A 19,945-nucleotide genomic window follows, 5' to 3' on the forward strand; every position below is an offset into this window, starting at 1 on the left:
TACATGAATTCTGTACCTCAGAGCTGGAGGAACGTAAATCACATTATGATAATTTTACAGTAAAGAGGAAAAACATTTTTCTGGCCCATGTAAAAGATGGGACGCGCGCTCTTTTAACCCTGGTAAAAATTTAAAAGGTGTTTTTTTTCAAAGAATGACATTCATATGGCTCGATGCAGAATAATCTTCTACATACAATGCACTAATAAACAGAAAATCGCAATTTTAAAACTTACTTCCTTCTGGCTCTGAGGTACAGAATTAGACACATTATTCTAGTGAGTGAAGAAATGTTTATCAACTTTACACTTTTATTTTATTTATCATTTCAGTGGCTCCTTGCTCAAGTTCTGGAATCACCATAAATCCATTGCATTATAACTCTGAAGGGTGGATTGGCCATCCTCTAGATCCTGTGGGTGCTCTTTTTGATACTTTAGCTGAATCGTCCTTGATTCCTGAAACAAAGTCATTTGATCAGTACTACGGTGAGTGATATATTAATTTTGCAACACATTTGATGCATACTTAGTTTTTTTTTTTTTTTTTTTTTGAAAATGATTGCTATGCTTTTTTGCTGGTTACGATTATAAATACTGTATTTTCCTGCATATAATCCTCTGGCCTCCGATAATAATTAACCTGAAGAAGAAAAAAATCTTTGTGTAATCTACACTGGTGCATAATCTGCAGATAATATGATGTCAAAAAAGGAAGTTGTTTAGACTTAAAATTTTAGCAACTAAATTAAAAATGTGAAGAAGTAATAATTTTTAAGGTACAATCAAAATTAATCTTTAAAAAAAATTTTTTTTTTTTTTTGAAATTTTTATTACAGTATGCTAATTAGTTTAAGGTAAAGACATAGGCGGATTTAGGGCTAAGTTCCTGGGCGGGCAGGATTTTTTTTTTTTTTTTTGAGCAATATTAGTTGTAATCAAGGCTGGTTTAATTTGTTTGGCCCTAAGCTTTTTCAGGTTTTGGGTCTCTTTTGTAGCCCGCACAACTTTTACCTACCAACAACCTACCCAATTTTAGGGGGCCCGGTGAGTTTCTCCTCAGGAGGAATTTTTGTAAAATAGGTATAAAATTCTGCATTTTGAAGCCTTATAAGGGGTAATTAGAACTACCAAAATCTCAGAAAAAATAGCAAAATACTGTTTTGTGAATTATGATAATAAACAGCAAAAATTGTCTTCGGGTTGACAAATCTGTGACAGCAGTCCTCTGAGAGAAAAAGCGAGGGAGCTGCCCATTTGGAAAATTCATAATTTATACACTTGATAAGAAATAAAATTGAAGCACCCTTTGCTTAGGAATTTCAAAGACTCATCTAATCCGTTTCAAGGACTCGAGAACAATTAAAATTATTTAAGGCACTTCATTTGCATTTTCCAATCTGTGAAATTTTGTACTAGATTGTACAGTTTTACAGTCTTGTTCAAACTTTGTAAGAAACAACTTCCTAAAGTTTTAAAGGCAAAAAAAATTATAGATTTCTCATTGTAACTTTTTTTTCAATAACAAGCAGTGCAGAAAATGAAAAGGAATAGAGGTAGTGTTTTTTTTCCGGGCAGAAGAGATTAACAATATGCAGTAGAAGTGAGATAGAAGCAAGCAATACAAAAGAATTTTCAAAATACTGCACTGCATTTGGGATTAAATAAACACAAGATAGGAAACATGTGAGTCATAAACATTTATCTCCAGTAATATTACACAAATGCGAGAACCAGGATTTTTACATTTTTGATGCAGAATGAGGCAAGGAACTAAATTTAACATATTTCGGCATTTATCCCTCTACCCCCTTCCATTTGTTAATAAATGCCAGGGGTCTGGCCAGAGGATATTTGGGTCCGTTAACGGACCCTTCACAAAAATCTGATCAACCAAAACGGACCTTTCACAAAATCCCGATTAAACAAAACGGACCCTTCACAAAATTCTGACAAACAAGATCGGATCTGTCAAATTGTTTATTGAAAGAGCAAATCTGAAAGCAAAATAACGCATATTTCTGTGTATAAACCAATAATTTTTGGAACCTTTTTTTAAGTCAAAGTAGAGGGATCAGCTTACACAAAATCGGCTAATTTTGAAAAAAAAAAAAAAAAAATATCGGCACTCTTGGAATGCTGCAAGCGATAAAAAATGGCTACTGCCAAATAAATATAATGGTTGTTTGTTTTATCACAGCTAATTAGCAGCGGTGTTTTTGTAAACTTTTCTGAAAAGGCATTGGTAAGCACTTTTCTCCGCTCATGATTTAATAAACAATAATAATATATATCTGCGAAATGAACTTAGAACTGCAAAGGGATAGTAAGGGTGAGGAAAAAATATGATCGCTTCAGATAGTGTTACCAACTTCAAAATTATCACCACTTAGCGTCTGGCGTTGAACCTTTATAATGACTTGATTAGAAAATATTCTCATCATTTTGCCAGCTTGTCAATATTTGCGTTTTTACGGTGCAGTGCGATGTTTTATTGTTATTTTGGGAGAAAATTATATGGGTTTTGATTTTTCGATGCTAACAAGGATGATTAACTTTAAATAAACTCTTTTAATTTACAATGTTTTTTTTCTTTAGATGTCTACATTTTGAAAAATGCAATCTTTTAACATCCGATACGAGAATCACATTTTGTTCTTTTTTCAAGCTAACTTCGCTTTATTAGGATACAAATAAATGAAAAGTCTCTTTATTTCTGTTAGAACTCTCATTTCAAGTTTTTTAAAGCAAAATTCCATTTTCTGTTATGAGTCAAAACTTAAAATGCTAAATAGATGGTTTATTTTATTTTATTTTTTTGGGTCAACTGTGTCCACAGATATTAATGATATGTTTATTATAGGACTCTAAAATGCAATTTTAAAATAATTTTATCAAAAATATTTCTTTTACAAGCTGTTTTTATACTTTTGATGCCTTCACTTTGAGAATTGCGATCTCTTTGCATCCGCTATGGGAATCCGATTTTTCGAATTTTTAATGATTATTACGCTTTGTTAAGAGGTAAACAATTGAAATATTTTTTTATTTTTGTTAAAATCACGGAATTTAGAAGTTTTTAAACCAATTTCTGTGCTTTTTTAAGAGTGTCTTGGGTCAAAATAGTTGAATGCTGAACCCTATTTTGAATTTTATTTTATTTATTAATATTTTTGTTACAATTATTTTAAGTACTGTACAGAAATATATCTAGTATAATTTAACATAATGTAGAATGGTAGATAAATATTGATACTTGAAAGAGCGATGCCCCCCCCCCCCCCCGCCAAATATCAGAAAAAAAAATCCAGAATGATTTTCTCGTCACAGAAGAGGAAAACACTCAACTTTAAGTTTAATTGATGCAGTTTGTACCATCTCTAAATTCTAAAATTTCGTTTTAACAAAAAAAAAAAAAAAAAAAAATTTTTTTTTTTTTTTTTTTTTTTTTTTTTTTTTTTGCGAAATTTTTTGGTTTTTTCACAAAATTAATTCATTTTTCACAAAATTATTTGATTTTTCACAAAAAACGGACCCTGTGAAAAATCCTGGACAGACTCCTGAATGCTTAAATTTATGGTTTATATCCAAACTTTTCCAAATTTTTTAAGATTTTCAAGCACTTTAAAATGAAATTTATTTTTTCAAGTTCTTTCCTTTTTCTTTTTTTTTTGTTTAGGAACAAATCATGAAATTTTTGGGAGTTAGGGGCCTTTAACAAAGCTGGTGCCCTAAGCTATAGTTTGTTTAGTTTATAAGTAAATCCGTTTTCTTTTAAATCTTTGTTTCAGTTTCTAATTTGTTGAAATAATCGTTGATTATTTTAAGTATTGCAGCTGAATGCATAGCTCGTTCAGTGAATATTTCCATTTATATACTTGCCCTAATAGCTTTCAGTTCAAAGAAGTCGTTTTCAACACATTTCTGCATCCCCGTTACTAATTGTAATACAATGTACGGTGCCCCCCCCCCTTCCCCCCAGAAAAAGACAGTCGCTATTCTCTTCATTTTCTCTTCTGAACTATTCAAAAAAGAAAAAAGAATAGTTTTTTTTTTTTCTTTTAAGGTTTTGGAAGGTGTTTGTTACTATAAATAAAGTTCTCCCAGACTGGGGGGACACTGACCCCCCTCGCCCCCCCATAAATCCGCCCATGGGTAAAGAGTCAAGACAAAGAAGCAAACGATGTAGTCTAGTGCAAATGGGCACCGCTTCCTTTAGGACTGTAGGGTGGTTTATTTTATGTAGCCTGACTTGCGTAAGAAGAAAATTCAAGCTATGTAATATAAACCACTCTACATGCTAAAAAACTGCCTTTATTGGTGAGTTCTGCTGTAAATTGAGGTTCAATTCGCTGTCATTGATAAAAGAAAAATCTATGTTGATCTGCACCTTATTAATTTTGCATTTTTTTCTTTGCTAATAATAAAGCTAAATGTCCCTCTGTCAGGATCTCTGTCTGTCAGGATCTCTGTGATGCGCATAGCGCCTAGACCGTTCGGCCGATTTTCATGAAATTTGGCACAAGCATGAGGGTGTGCACCTCAAAGCGATTTTTCGGAAATTCGATGTGGTTCTTTTTATATTCTAATTTTAAGAACAAAATTCTCACAAGACGGACGAGTAAATTACGAAATTATAACGTGGAACCGTAACATGGGCACAAGCCAATTGACGAGATACGAAATTATCATAACGTGGAACCGTAACATGGGTACAAGAAAATTCACCATACATTATTTGTAAATGTACAGGCGAACCGAAAGACCTTTTAATTTTTCTATTACGGGCGAAGCCATGCGGGTACCACTAGTAATAGATAAAATGCAGGAAAAATAAGATTACATTTTATTTCATCTTATGTAATAGTTTTTTTTTTTTTAAATTTTTTGTGAATGAAAAGATAGTCTATAAAAATGTTTCAAACGTATCTCTTCCTGATTTAGCTAATGAAGAAGGAAGTCCTACTGCTCCACGGGAACGACCTAGGTACCATCATGTTTCTGTGCCTGGTAGCAGAGACCGAAGTGAAACTTATTTATCGCTGGCGGTAGAAGCGGCTTTGATTGGTCTAGGACAGCAGCGTGTGATGCCCATGGGGTTGTATGCTCAAGAGAAAGCTTGCAAGCATGAAGATCGATTGATTACGAAGTTGCACGATATCGAGCTGGACGGGACGTTAGTTGCCGTTCTTCGAAAACAGGCGATGCTGTTACTTGAAGGTTTGATTCTTTTAAGACATAATTTGAGTCTTTTTGTTTGTGTACTGTATCATTTTAAGAATTTACTTTTTTCTGAGAGTAAACTTTTCTTTGCTTCTGAGATTTTGGGAAAATTGGAATCTCTCAAAATTAAATACATCTGTCTCAAGCAAATTAATTCTTTTTGAATCTTGTTTGTTTTATTCTGTCACAAAGACAAGATATAAACAGCAATGAGAGCCCCTACTGAAAACATATTAACAATTTTAATCAGAGTGAAAGGTTTTGTTACTCATGTTACGAAGGTCTCTGAAGCCATTGCCAAGTTTTAGCTGCTAGAAGACATTTTATTTATTTGTTTGTCAACAGTAAAATACATAATGTGCACACTGTAACGACACAATGAAACTTTCAATCAACATGAGCAATTATTAGTATTAGTTGTGATAATAGCATGGTAAAAACTATTGCATAGTAAAATTTTTAGTTTAAAAGCTAAATGCTTAGATGTTGCTTAGTTTATTTTGTAGTTTATAATAAATGAAATTTAAATACTGAGTTTGCCCCCCCCCCCCCTCCCATTCTAATTGAAGACATTAATTTGTTCACTTTATTTTATTAAAGAACAAAGCCTTTTTTTAAACTCTAAAGATAGCAGCACCTGGATAGTATGATATTTGAAAGTGTTTATTTTCCGACTATTTTCGGAAGGAAAAAAATGCTACAAATTAAATTCTGCTAGTGCTAAACATACCTTACTTTCTTACTTTTCTTTGTTATCATCTGCGTATCCATAGATGAGTGGATGCCTCCTCACTGTTATATAGGCATTAAAAATATTTCTGGATTAGCATATGACCATATTCGAGTTCCTGCAAGAGATAAAGAGAATACATGTGAGCTATCTGATTGGTGGATAAGTTTGTGGTGTTGCATGTCAAAAGCGTTATTTCCTAACCATGTCCTCCAATTTCATCAGTTATTTCTGGCATGGGTTAGAGAATACAAGTAGCTACTAAGTTGCTAAATTATCGCTCATCTTCAAGGAGTAAAGTGAACAGCTTAATGATAAATTGAAAATTAGGTTAGCACATTTGAGTTAGCTCTAATAATGGCAAATAAAGCATATTATAATGAGTTAATGTTTAGATGTGAGACATATTTTAATTTTTTTATAATTGTGACTAATTACAGGGGTCTGGCCAGAGGATATTTGGGTCCGTTAACGGACCCTTCACAAAAATCCGATCAACCAAAACGGACCCTTCACAAAAATCCGATCAACCAAAACGGACCTTTCACAAAATCCCATCAAACAAAACGGACCCTTCACAAAATTCTGATAAACAAGATCGGATCTTTCACAAATTGTTTATTGAAAGAGCAAATCTGAAAGTAAAATAACGCATATTTCTGTGTATAAACCGATCATTTTTTGAACCTTTTTTTAAGTCAAATTAGAGGGATCAGATTATAATATATTGATATTTAATATAATATATTTAATATTTAATATAATATTGATATTTAATATAATATTGATATTTAGTATAATATTTAATATAATATGTATTGATATTTATTTTCAAAATCGGCTAATTTTGAAAAAAAAAAAAAAAAAATCGGCACTCTTGCGATGCTCCTTCAAGCGACAAATAATTCTAACTGCCAAATAAATATAATGGTTCTTTGTTTTATCACAGCTAATTAGCAGTGGTCCTGTTGTAAGCTTTTCTGAAAAGGCATTGGTAAGCACTTTTCTCCCCTCTCATGATTTAATAAACAATAATAATATATATCTGCGAAATGAACTTAAAACTGCAAAGGGATAGTAAGGGTGGGGGGAAAAATATGATCGCTTCAGATAGGGTTACCAACTTCAAAATTATCACCACTTAGCGTCTGGCGTTGAACCTTTATAATGACTTGATTAGAAAATATTCCCATCATTTTACCAGCTTGTCAATATTTGCGTTTTTACGGTGGGTGTGGTGCGATGTTTAATTGTTATTTTGGGAGAAAATTATATGGGTTTTGATTTTTCGATGCTAACAAGGATGATTAACTTTAAATAAACTCTTTTAATTACCGTTTCTTTTTTCTTTAGATGTCTACATTTTGAAATGTGCAATCTTTTAACATCCGATATGAGAATCATATTTTGTTCTTTTTTCAAGCTAACATCGCTTTATTAGGATGCAAATAAATGAAAAGTCTTTTTATTTCTGTTAGAACTCTCATTTCAAGTTTTTAAAGCAAAATTCCATTTTCTGTTATTAAGTCAAAAATTAAAATGCTGAATAGATGGTTTATTTTATTTTATTTATTTATTTATTTTTTTGCTTCAACTGTGTCCACAGATATTAATGAAATGTTTATCATAGGACTCTAAAATGCAATTTTAAAATAATTTTATCAAAAATATTTCTTTCACAAGCTGTTTTTATACTTTTGATGCCTTCACTTTGAGAATTGCGATCTCTTTGCATCCGCTACGGGAATCCGATTTTTAGAATTTTTGATGATTGTTACGCTTTGTTAAGAGGTAAACAATTAAAATATCTTTTTATTTTTGTTAAAATCACGGAATTTATAAGTTTTAAACGAAATTCTGCGCTTTTTAAGAGTGTCTTGGGTCAAAAAGTTAAATGCTGAACCCTATTCTGAATTTTATTTTATTAATTTATTTTTTTGTTACAATTATTTTAAATACTGTACCGAAATATTTCTAGTATAATTTAACATAATGTAGAATGGTAGATAAATATTGATACTTGAGAGAGCGATGTCCCCCCCCCCCCCCCGCCAAATATCAGACCACTCCAGAATGATTTTCTCGACATAGAAGAGGAAAACACTCAACTTTAAGTTTAATTGATGCAGTTTGTGCCATCTCTACATTCTAAAATTTCGTTTTAACAAAAAAAAAAAAAAATTTTTTTTGCAAAATTATTTGATTTTTCACAAAATTAATTCATTTTTCACAAAATTATTTGATTTTTCACAAAAAACGGATCCTGTGAAAAATCCTGGACAGACCCCTGAATTATGGCATTATTATATCCCAAATTTTCAATGATGAATAAAGATGCTTAGGCATGGAAGTAAATATCTTCTTACGAGTTTCATGGATATTTCGTGATATCTAAATTATTTCTTAAGTACTTTGTCAAAAAAATAATGGCATCCTTTTCTTCTTAGGTGGTCCATTTAGTGGTTTAGGTTGTGGAATTCACCCAGAAAGTGTACCCATGCACACATTTGCCAAATATTTATTTACAGCAATGCTACCATATGATTCTGACTTGGCATATAGTGTTGGACTTCGTGCCATGAGGTATATATAAGGCTAAACTTTTTTTAAAAAATTCATTTATTTGTTTCTTTTAAATTTTTTATTTATTATTATTTTCTAACTACCTTGCATCAATGAGGTTTTATTTTAGCTATTAACATTGAACATTTATATACATTTTTTTACTAAATGTTGTAAATGAAGAATTTTATGCTAAACAGTACAGATTTGAATATGAATGGTAGTTTTTTAATTGAATTATTTCAAATGCAGAGATTTCAGATCAAGATCATTTTTGTTTATTATTCCTTTATATGAGTGAAATAATAAATAATGTAACTAACATTATAAATATTGTTCCTGTACCAAAGCAAATATTTATGGAAATTACCCCTTCCAAGCATTTCCGCTGAACTAAACCACTGGAGTCACAGATCATTATACCCCCTGAAAACGTTGGAAGTAGTGAAACTTTCAATAGTTAAGATAATTTTTAACTTATTTTGTTTATTATAATGTAAGAAAATTCAGCGTAGTTTCTTTGTTTGCTATTTTTCTTAAACAAAGTATTTTACAATGTTTACAACTTTTTGTATTGCTGTATTTTTACCACAATTAATGAATGTTATTTTATTTTATTAATTGCATTTATAGCATTTTCAATTGTTCTTAAAAATAATATTCACAGAAATTTTTCAAATGTGTATTGCATAAGAATGTTTCATTGCTATACATATTGCATACCTTTTTTGAGAAGGGAAGTGGGGGGGGGTTCCTTTTTTTTTTAAATTCCCAAGTTTTTTGGGACCAAGTAACAGTCAACAGTGATAAAATCAAGTTGCTTAAGCCCAATCAATGTGTTGGGATAAGAAATCCGTACTTCAAGAAAAGTAGTTTTTGTTATTCTAAACAAATGCTAACATAAGTCTTTGTCCTTTTCTTAGGTTACCTATTTTAGAAGAACATGAAGAATCTGAAGAAATGGTTATAAATCCATCTATAAATCCTTCCGTTTTGAGTCGTTATCCTAGATGGTTTACTCTTGGACACATAGAAGTTCAGCAGTGTGCTTTGGCATCTACGATGTTGTCGGCAGCTAAAAGTAATTAGCTTTAAAATAAGCAGGGCTTTTGTGCCTCTCGGTTTCGATTTCATTGTTGAATTTTGTTTTTCATTCACTTGTTTTCATTTAACAGGTGATGTGGCAAAACTTCAGACTGTTTTAAAATCAGCTCAGAGAAACATTCACAATTCTTCCCAGCTTTTCAAACTTGCCCAAGATGCTTTTCGCATTGCTGTTCCAGTAGATGGTGGTGGGAGGCATCCCACACTGTTAGATGCGGCATTCCAGTTGGGTCTTCAGGTACTTTCATAATCTTTTATCCTGAAATATGTATTAAATTTTTACAAAATAAAAAGAATTGGTTTCATTTGTGTTTGTTATGCACAAGCTTAGATGTGTATTGCTTCTTAACAAATGTTTTTCTTATGTAAGAATCTATGAAATACTATATAGTTGTATAATAGTTAAAATTTTGAGACTTAAAGATTTGTTTCTGACATGTTAATTTATCTGCAAATGAACGTTTATTTGCTTAATTATTTATTTTAATCAAAACAAATTAAAATTATCTCTTATTTTGCTCTAAAAATGACTTTCTTAAACTTAGGTTATGCGTATGACTTTGAATTCTCTGAATTGGAGGAGAAGAGAAATGGTTCGATGGTTAGTAACATGTGCTACAGAATTAGGACTTGAAGCTGTTATATCAATTATTCAAAATTGGTATCAATTATTTACACCTACAGAAGCTACTGGTAAGTTTTTTAACAATTCTTTGAAAACTTTTTGTGAACATGACACATGGTGTTACTTTGGACGTGGAACATACAACAACTTGGAATAAGTGGAATCTGAACAAAAACACACTTTGCCTTGAAAACTAAACAGCCAACACTTACCAACTACCACCATGCTCTTCCCTCTATCAAAACTGATCTCGTCATTATTGCTGCTAGTTTTTGAAATTTTTACTTGGTCATCTTTGATACATTTTATGAACTGTAACAGGTTACAAGTCCACCATTGAAAAATTTACTGCAAAAAAACTGATTGAGCAACAATCAAAACGTTTTTTAAAAATCCTACGACTAAACTTGAGAGTGGTATTCATGTATGGCAACTTTTACCATGAAATGTGAATTTCCTAAAACTCTTTTTAAAAAAACATATTAGTTAAGATTGGGAAAGGTAGTTTTGAGTCTCATGCAGTGGTTGGAAAAACTACATTTCTTTTGTAGCGAACTACAACTACTTTGGCACAAATGTAGTTATCTACAACTACAACTACTTTTTTCAAAATGTAGCAACTACAAACTACTTTTGAAATGTAGTCGCTACTTCGCTACTTTTTAAAAAATAAATAAATAAATAACATACACATGCACACCATTTGAGGATTGAATGAAAAAATTTAAAAAATGTTCAGATTATATATTGGCTCATTTAAACATGGAATATTGCAATAAGTTTTTTATTCTTTCTTTCCTTTACTGAAACAATTCGTCAATCCAAACATTTTTTACCATTTGCACGAATATTCCCTGCAAGAAAGGATTAAGAAGTGGAAGGAATTCAACCTTCAAATTTTTAATCCTTTCCTGACAGTTAGTAGCATTTCATTCAAGAAGTGTAACTCGGCTCCTTGAAATTGAGATAAATTCAGTCATAATTTGATTTAAATTTTACATAGACATACATATACATGAAAGTGATTTAGATGACGAGAAGCATCTTTTAAACAAAAGAGAAACTTTAATTTTCATTATATGAGTTAATTTTAAAGGAACTTATATTTCGTAGGAATTAATTGCTTTTGAGCTTCAAGCTAGGGTTCCGGACCTAGACACCATCTCATTGACTTTTAATATGTCAATATATCAATACTCGATCAGTGAAAAAGGAAAAATATCCCAAACGGTGCTACTAATTATCCGAAACATGAAACATAACTAAAAATACTTACTTTACTTCAATGTGCAATTTTAAACAAAAGTGGACTCTGACTACAACGCAATTCGACTAACACAAAATGTCTGTATAGCGAGTTTTGCTCGAGAAACGCATTTTGCAGTTGACGCGAATTCCTCACCCGCAACACGAAATTTTTTGGAGTGGAAGCGCAGGGCTTATATCACGTTGTTTCTTGGGTACTGTATATTAGTTTGGTGAATGGAATTTCCCTTTAGCATCACTGAAAGACAAAATTTCCTGAACCATACTTGTCGAAACATCAGATTGTTAACGTACAAATAGCCGCTCAGCATTTTTTTCTTTCTAAATATGAAGTTAGTGAAATATAATTTCGCATAAGCGAGCTGTTTATCTAAAGTTTGAAACGCATCCCTCGCGTAAGTTGAGGTTCGACTGCATGTGCAAATGGCATTGATACCGAAAGCTTTTTGCTTAACGGGCAAAGTTTTCATGAAACGGAAAAAATTCGTTTCTTTCTTTCTAAGTCATGCTCTATTCAAGGCGAATATTGGGAAAATGTGAAAGTTTCTATGCCAAACAAACTAATGGCGTCAAACAGACACAATGTATGGCATCAAAATAATATGTCAGAGGTCAGCTCGTATTTTTCAGTCTTACGAATCTGATAGGTGCGAGTTTTACTTGCGTAAGACTTGCACTAGTCAGATTTGTTTTAAAATGCGTTTTTTTTTTTTTTCGAAACTTTATTCAAAAGTAGTTTCAAGAAATCGCTACAAACTACTTTTTTTTGTAGCGAACTACTCGCTGCTCTACTTTTTTTTAAAAAGTAGTACGCTACACTACAAACTACTATAAAATGTAGCTACTAGAGTAGCGTCGCTATTTGTAGCGCGCTACTTCCAACCACTGGTCTCATGGTTGGGCATTCAAATGATGCAGCAGTAAACTCCTCTTGTGGATCATTGGAAAACAGGTTTCTGGTGATGTAACTATTAAAATAATACTGTAGGAAAGCAACAATCTCATTTGATGATTCGCCAATCCGTAAATGCTTTAATCCGGCAATTTAGTAGAAAAGTAAAAAACTAAGGAATCGTACGTGTGGCAAATTTTCCAAAAATTCTTCCCAAAATATTTGTTATTTTTCTGATTTTGATACAAACCTTATAACTAAACCCTAAAGTAATAAAGCGAGACAGTCTGACATTTTATATTGTCTCACATTCTAAAAATGAAAATGAATATGTTGCAAAACTTGTGATCACATTCAGGGGTCTGGCCAGAGGAAATTTGGGTCCGTTAACGGAACCTTCACAAAATTCTGATAAACAAAAACGGATCTTTCACAAATTGTTTATTGGAAGAGCAAATCTCAAATCAAAATAACTCAGCATGTTTGGAACCTTTTTTAAAGTTATATTAGAGGTATCAACTTATACAAAATCTGCTAATTTTGCAAAAGAAAAAAAAAGGCGCTCTTGTGATGCTCCTACAAGCGATAAATAACTACTAAGGCCTAATAAATGCTTGTTGTTGGTTTCTATAAAAGAAATTAACAGCTGAAAGTCAGTTTGGTTTATAATTTTGCTTGTTTGTTTTATGCAGTGGTGTTGTTGCAAACTTCTCTGAAAAAGTTAGTCGTAAGCACTTTTCTCGGGGCTCATAATTTAATAAACAATAACATACAGCGAAATGAACTTAGGACTGCAAAGGATAGTAGGGATGGGGGGGGGATGAATGTGATCGCTTTAGATAGGGTTACCAACTTTAAACTTATCGCCACTTAGCATCTGGCGGTGCTGCGATGTTTAAATGTTATTTTGGGAGAAAGTTATATGGGTTTGATTTTTCGATGCTAAAAAGGATAATTAATTTTAAATAAACTCTTTTATTTATTGTTTTTTTCTTTAGATGCCTGGATTTTCAAAAGCACAATCTTTTTACATTCGATATAAGAATCATACTTTATTCTTTTTTCAAGCTAACTTCGCTTTATTAGGATGCAAATAAAAAAAAAGTCTCCTTTTTTTTGTTAGAACTCTCATTTCAAGTTTTTAAAGCAAAATTCCATTTTCTTTTATGAGTCAAAAATTAAAATGCTGAATAGATGGTTTAGTTATTTATTTTTTTTTTCTTCAACTGTGTCCACAGATATTAATGAAATGTTTATTATAGGACTCTAAAACGCAGTTTTAAAATAATTTTATCAACAATATTTCTTTTACAAGCCGTTTTTATACTTTTGATGCCTTCACTTTGAGAATTGCGATCTCTTTGCATCCGCTATGGGAATCCGATTTTTCGAATTTTGGATGTTTAGTGTGCTTTGTTAAGAGGTAAACAATTAAAATATCTTTTTATTTTTGTTAAAATCACGGTATTTATAAGTTTTAAACGAAATTCTGTGCTTTTTAAGAGTGTCTCGGGTCAAGAAGTTAAATGCTGAATCCTTGTCTGATTTTTTTTTTTTTTTTACAATTATTTTAAATACTGTACAGAAATATTTCTAGTAAATTTAACGTAATGTAGAATGGTAGATAAATATTGATACTTGAGAGCGATGCCCCCCCCCCCCCGCCAAATATTAGAAAAACACTCCAGAATGATCTTCTTGACATAGAAGAGGAAAACACTCAACTTTAAGTTTAAATAGTGAGTTTGTGCCATCTTTATTAGGATGCAAATAAATGAAAAGTCTTTTTTTTTTTTTTTTTTTTTTTTGTAACAACGCTTATTTTAAGTTTTTAAATAGGAATTCCATTTTCTTTTATGAGTCAAAAAAATTAAATGCTGAATCGATGGTTTATTTTTTTTTTATTTATTTATTTTAATTCAACTGTATCCAGACATTAATGAAATGTTTATCATAGGACTCTAAAGTGCGATTCTAAAATAATTTTATCAGAAATATTTATTTTACAAGCTGTTTTTATACTTTTGATGCTTTCACTTTGAGGATTGCGATCTCTTTGCATCCGCTATGGGAATCTGATTTTTCGAATTTTCAATGTTTAGTATGCTTTGTTAAGAGGTAAACAATTAAAATATTTTTTATTTTTGTAAAAAGCATGGAGTTTATAAGTTTTAAACAAAATTCTATACTTTTTAACAATGTCTTGGTTCAAAAAGTTAAATGCTGAACCCCTGCCTGAATTTCTTTATTACAATTATTTTAAATACTATACATATAACATTTCTAGTATAACTTAATATAATGTAGAATGGTAAATAAATATTGATACTTGAGGGGTGCCCATCTCCCAGAGTGTTATGCCGCCCTCCCGTACTCCAATACTCGAAACACACTCAAGAATGATATTTTCAACAGAAAAGAGGGAAAACACTCAACATTAAGTGTCAATGATGCAGTTTGCGCAACCTCAAAATTCAACAATTTCGTTTTTACGATTTTTTTTTTTTGCAATTAGCAAAATTTTTTTTTTTTTTTCATTTGATTTTTCACAAAAATAATTGATTATTCACAAAAAACGGACCCTGTTAAAAACTCTGGACAGACCCCTGACATTAATAAAGTAGTTATTGTACATGAGTATGAAAATCACAAATTTCAATTTTAAAACATGGTTATATCTTTTCACCCCCCCCCCCCCCTTTTTTTGAAAGTTTTATTTCCAAAAAATGTAGTGTGATACATTCCCAATTATTCTCTGAAAGTGAGTAACCTGTGCGTGAGTTGATGTTTCAGTAAAAATTTATTTGCATGAGAAAAGTCTTTCATTGAAAGCTCTTCTGCTTTTGGAAACTTCAAATGCTGGCAGCTAAGAGCATAATTTAGGGGTAACAAAGTTTATTTTGATCTAGGTAAAATATTAACCTCATAACACATCTCACTTCATAAAACCATAAATTTAGAAACATTTTCACTTGAGAGAAGCTGAGTTTCAAAGAAATATTCGAAAAATAGTTGTGCCTATTAGGTTTTAGCCACCATCATTTTGAATGTATGAATTATCATGACAGAAAAATATTTCTCAAGGAATAAACATTAATTTGAAGTTGTTAGTGTTCAAGATATTGGTAGTTTTTTATTTTTTAGTGCCATATTTTTTGTATCTGCAGCATTCTTTCATTTAGTTTTTGCTCAAACATGAATGACTTACTTGTTCTAATGGATTTAGTTGTAACAGAACAATTTTTGTGCTGAAATATAAGTACTTTATTATTTTTCCTCAATTTTGTAATTCACTCCGAATTCTGTTTTCTTATTTTTTTTTTCATTTAACAAAAAAAGAAAAATTTACCATGAGTTTTCTGTTTTAAATGTTGTTTCTGTTTGTTTCTATTTTTCATTTTAAGAATAAATTGTAGCTATTTCGCTTCATTGTGTATGTAAGATACTTTTGTATCTGTACCAATATCTTCATAAAAATTTTGTTTTCAAACTCAACTAGTTATATTTTGCAAAAACATATGCATATTTAATAAAACTCACTTACATGTTCAATAATTTATTGATTAAAGAAAACTTAACTCGATGTAGAATTTGGAGCTGTTGTGGTAATTTCAAAATTTTAATTATTTTAGCTTACTAAACTTTTCTAAAATGATATGTAATCAAGAACTTAGTGTCTATTTTTCTGTCCTAAATTTTTTTTTTCTATCCAACTCATATTTTAGGTCCCGTTGCAACAACAGTCATGTCTCATGCCACTGTCCTGCGACTGAACTTGGATTTCCGACAGCAGGAAGAACTGTCGACGTGTGCTCGTACCTTAGCTCTCCAGTGTGCGAACAAAGACCCTCCCAATTGTGCTTTAAATGCATTGACTCTGTGTGAAAGTGATGCCCTGGCTTTTGAAGCAGCATATCAAATAGTCGTTGAAGCAGCTACGACAAACGTCATGACATCCTCTCAACTTTTCACGGTTGCTCGCTACATGGAACATAGGGGTTATCCTCACCGCGCATACAAACTTGCCGTCTTGGCGATGAAGGGTGTCCATCTTGCCTACAACCAGGACAATCACCCTGCCATAAATGATATCCACTGGGCCTGTGCTCTCGCGCACTCTCTCGGTAAATCAGAATTGACGAATCTTGTCCCACTCCTTGTGAAAAATGTGCAATGTGCCACTGTGCTTTCTGACATTCTGAGACGCTGCTCAATGGCTGCGCCGGGTATCGCTACTCTGGACGCTAAGAGGCGATGTATCAAATCCCTTTCCCTGGACAAACCTCCCCTGCGTCAGTTGCTGGAGGCAGCCATATCAGCCTATGTGAATACGACGCACTCCCGTCTGACGCACATAAGTCCACGCCACTACGGTGACTTTATCGAGTTCCTGGGAAAGGCGAGAGAGACGTTCCTATTGGCGCAAGACGGACACATTCAGTTCGCGCAGTTGGTCGACAACATGAAGTCGGCCTACAAAGGAAAGAAGAAACTCATGCTCCTAGTCAAGGAAAGATTTGGCTAGCTTTATATATATTTAAAACTCAGCAGCCTTGTGTTTTCTTTTCTTTTTTGTACTACAAACGGGTGGATGCCCGTAAAGCTGTGATTTGCTGTTTCCAGTGAACAGATGGGGTTGCCTGATGCTCAGGGCAAGTCCTTTCATGTATTGTTCCAGGTGAGCAATAGGAAATCGCCTTTTGTCAGTTACTATATTAGCAGGTTCTGCCGGACAGACTTGAGGATCTGATGCCTCCAAAGAACAGTATAACTGAGAGCGGGTGGCTTTTACAGTAGCATTCCGATTCTACACTGCCATGCGGTTTCGTTTTTTTTTTATGAGTGCGTCCTCTCATGCAATAACCTCTTAGATCTTTCTAAATCAAAATATTAGCTATTTCTGATGGAAATCATCGACCTCCCATCCCTCTACTTAAAAGTGTTCAAACATGAAGAAATATATACTTACCAGTGGTTGTTTGAAACATTTATCGGTATAGGAAATCTAAATATGTTCTTTATTGGGACCAATGCTTTTTAAAACTATTTTTGTAACATTTTTTTGCTTGTGTTTTATAAAGTAATTCAATTTCGATGAGTTTTATATATAAGTGCCATTGATTTCATAGAAGTTTTAAAGCTACTGTAAATGTCACCCCCGCCTGTAAAAAATAACTTGGTTAGTAATAAATAGTGAGTCCTGTGATGGCTTATCTGAAGAAAGGAAACGAAAGTTTTAAAAGTAACTTAGCCTTGAATTTTTTTTTCTTTTTTCAACCCCCCACCACGAAAAAATTTAATATTTTTTATTCTGATATCAGAGCTCCTATGTATGTTTTATGTTGCATGCAAAATGCTGATTTCTACCTCACAAATATATTTTCTTTTATATAAAAATACATTTGAGTTACAATGTGGACATTTCCATCAGCTTTTGATAAGTACACATTTGCAAACTGACACGCTCCAATTGCTCAATAGTATGTTATCTGTATGTACATGTTTTTTAAAAATGTAATTTGCAATTTCATAGAAGTTTTTTTATAGCATAGAATGCTATATCCGAACAGTAAAATTGTGCGGTATTTTTTTTATTTAGCAACTTTTTTCCCCCCTATCTAACTATGAACAAAGGAATTATTATCCAAATGATTTCCTTCTCAGGCAAGCTTGCATAATATTGCAAGGTCTTTAATGGACTATGCTTGATTTTAGTCAAAATTCGATAACCATATTCTCCCAGTCTCATGAAATTGGCATAAATTGTAGGTTTGTACATTAGTGTTTATGCAATTATCAATTTCAGTTTAAAACGGGTAATATGAAAGCTACATTGAGAGAAATATTTGTTATTTGTGTTTTGTTTATAGTAGAGATTGAAAAAATCATAATTTATTGTTTTGTGTTTGTATCAAAAGTATTTAAATGTATTTATGTTGTTATTTAATGTTGATTTCCTATAATGAAACCTAAATTTTCTTTCAAATTTTATAATTTATTAAATTGCCAATGTTTTTTGAACTTAAAATTTTGGGAAATCAATTAGTTTTCAGAAGTGAAGTGCTTTTTAAGGCATACATGTACTTGATTATGGCATGAAATTATTTTACAAAAATGCTTCAGCCGTTCTTTAGCAGTAAACTGTTCGTTAGAACTGAACTCTGACCCAGACTATTTTGATATTGAACAATGTATGGGTATGATTCCCCAGAATCGCAAAAAAGGAAAGAAAGTAAAAGCTATTAGCATAGTCAGATAAAAATATAAAGTATCTGCAAACTAAAGATTGTCTTACGTAAAGGAGGGGGGGGGGGCAAAAAAGGGGAGGGAGAGACAGCTCGTATTCCAAAAATATTAAATCTTTTTAATTATAAGAAATAAATACCTTTTGTAAAAGTTAGATTGGCTAAAACAACATTATGAGAGACAGAATTGCAAATAATTGCCTACTAAGAAAAAAAAAAATTCTAATAAATATTTATCTAAAATACAATAAACTAAATTGCAAAAAAAATAAACAAATAAATAGAAATTAAAAAATAATTTAGAAAAAGCCATTTCTATTCTAAAAAATCCTGTTTAAAATTTGTGACCAAGGTGGGAAATCTCACCTTATTTTTTTCGCTAGTGCAAATTCATTTACTAAAATGAAGAAAATAAACCCCAATGCAATGTGTTTACTGAATATGGATTTGTTTTAATTATTTCTAATTAATTTGGGTTTAGATACTTTTCTTAGGAGCATATTTTATGTCTTTTCCTTTAATCATCATTTTCCATTTTTATGTACCCGTTTATAATCTGTAACAACATTAAGCTGCTATAAGTATAAAATATAGTTTCTTTTCCCCACGTATTATATTGAAGCTTGCTTTTACTAGTTGGTTAAAAGAACAAAATATGTGTGTTTAATTATATCATTAAGAGTTCAACTATTTAAAAAAATTAAAGTATAAATTAAATGTGTAGTTATTTTACTGTTCAAAATACCTATGCAGACTTATGCTTTCCATATACAAATAGCATACTTTTGAACAATACAAATGTAAATTGTTTCATTTGTGTGATAGGAGTGTGTCATTTTTTGTTTCAAAAAATAAAGTTAGTCGTTTTGCAGTTAGGCTATGTTTTGTATATTTTTTGTAAATGTTTGTGTATTTGTAAATAGAAGCTTGTGTATTTGCATTAGGACCAAGTTTAATAATGCAGTTTTAGGTATTACTTATATAGCTTTATGAGAATTAACACCAATATTGATTCAAAATCTGGTTTGTTGCAAGTCCAACAGTAAATTTTAGTTGATCCTTATTTTAAAGTTATATCAAAAATAATAAACACCCTTTAATATTTGCACTGTTAAGCATCAAATTTAAGGAGTATAACCTTTTGTTTTTTGTTGCTATGTAATATTTTTTTCAAATAAATTTTATGCAAAAAAAAAAAAAAAGAGTACAAAATGGATTTAAATACCAACTATGAGTTTAATATACTTAGTTTAAAAAACTTTTTGAAGCTACATTTTTTAGTTTGAAAACATATCTTAA

The 19,945-nt window shown here is 31.5% G+C and overlaps 1 protein-coding gene across 1 annotated transcript in view; it reads left to right on the top strand.

Annotated features, from left to right (window-relative positions):
- Positions 1–18,684, top strand: part of LOC129216709 (zinc finger SWIM domain-containing protein 5-like) — a 37,810-nt gene extending 19,126 nt beyond the window's left edge. The window contains exons 10-16 of the mRNA XM_054850925.1: positions 333–488; positions 4,944–5,219; positions 8,400–8,535; positions 9,438–9,595; positions 9,690–9,856; positions 10,164–10,311; positions 16,127–18,684. Of these exons, the coding sequence (XP_054706900.1) occupies positions 333–488; positions 4,944–5,219; positions 8,400–8,535; positions 9,438–9,595; positions 9,690–9,856; positions 10,164–10,311; positions 16,127–16,926 (1,841 nt within the window). The 3' untranslated portion in view covers positions 16,927–18,684. The remainder of the gene's footprint in view (positions 1–332; positions 489–4,943; positions 5,220–8,399; positions 8,536–9,437; positions 9,596–9,689; positions 9,857–10,163; positions 10,312–16,126) is intronic.
- The last annotated feature ends 1,261 nt before the right edge of the window (positions 18,685–19,945 follow it).

The sequence above is a fragment of the Uloborus diversus genome, chromosome 2 (genome assembly GCF_026930045.1).
Source record: "Uloborus diversus isolate 005 chromosome 2, Udiv.v.3.1, whole genome shotgun sequence".
Taxonomy (NCBI): Eukaryota; Metazoa; Arthropoda; class Arachnida; order Araneae; family Uloboridae; genus Uloborus; species Uloborus diversus.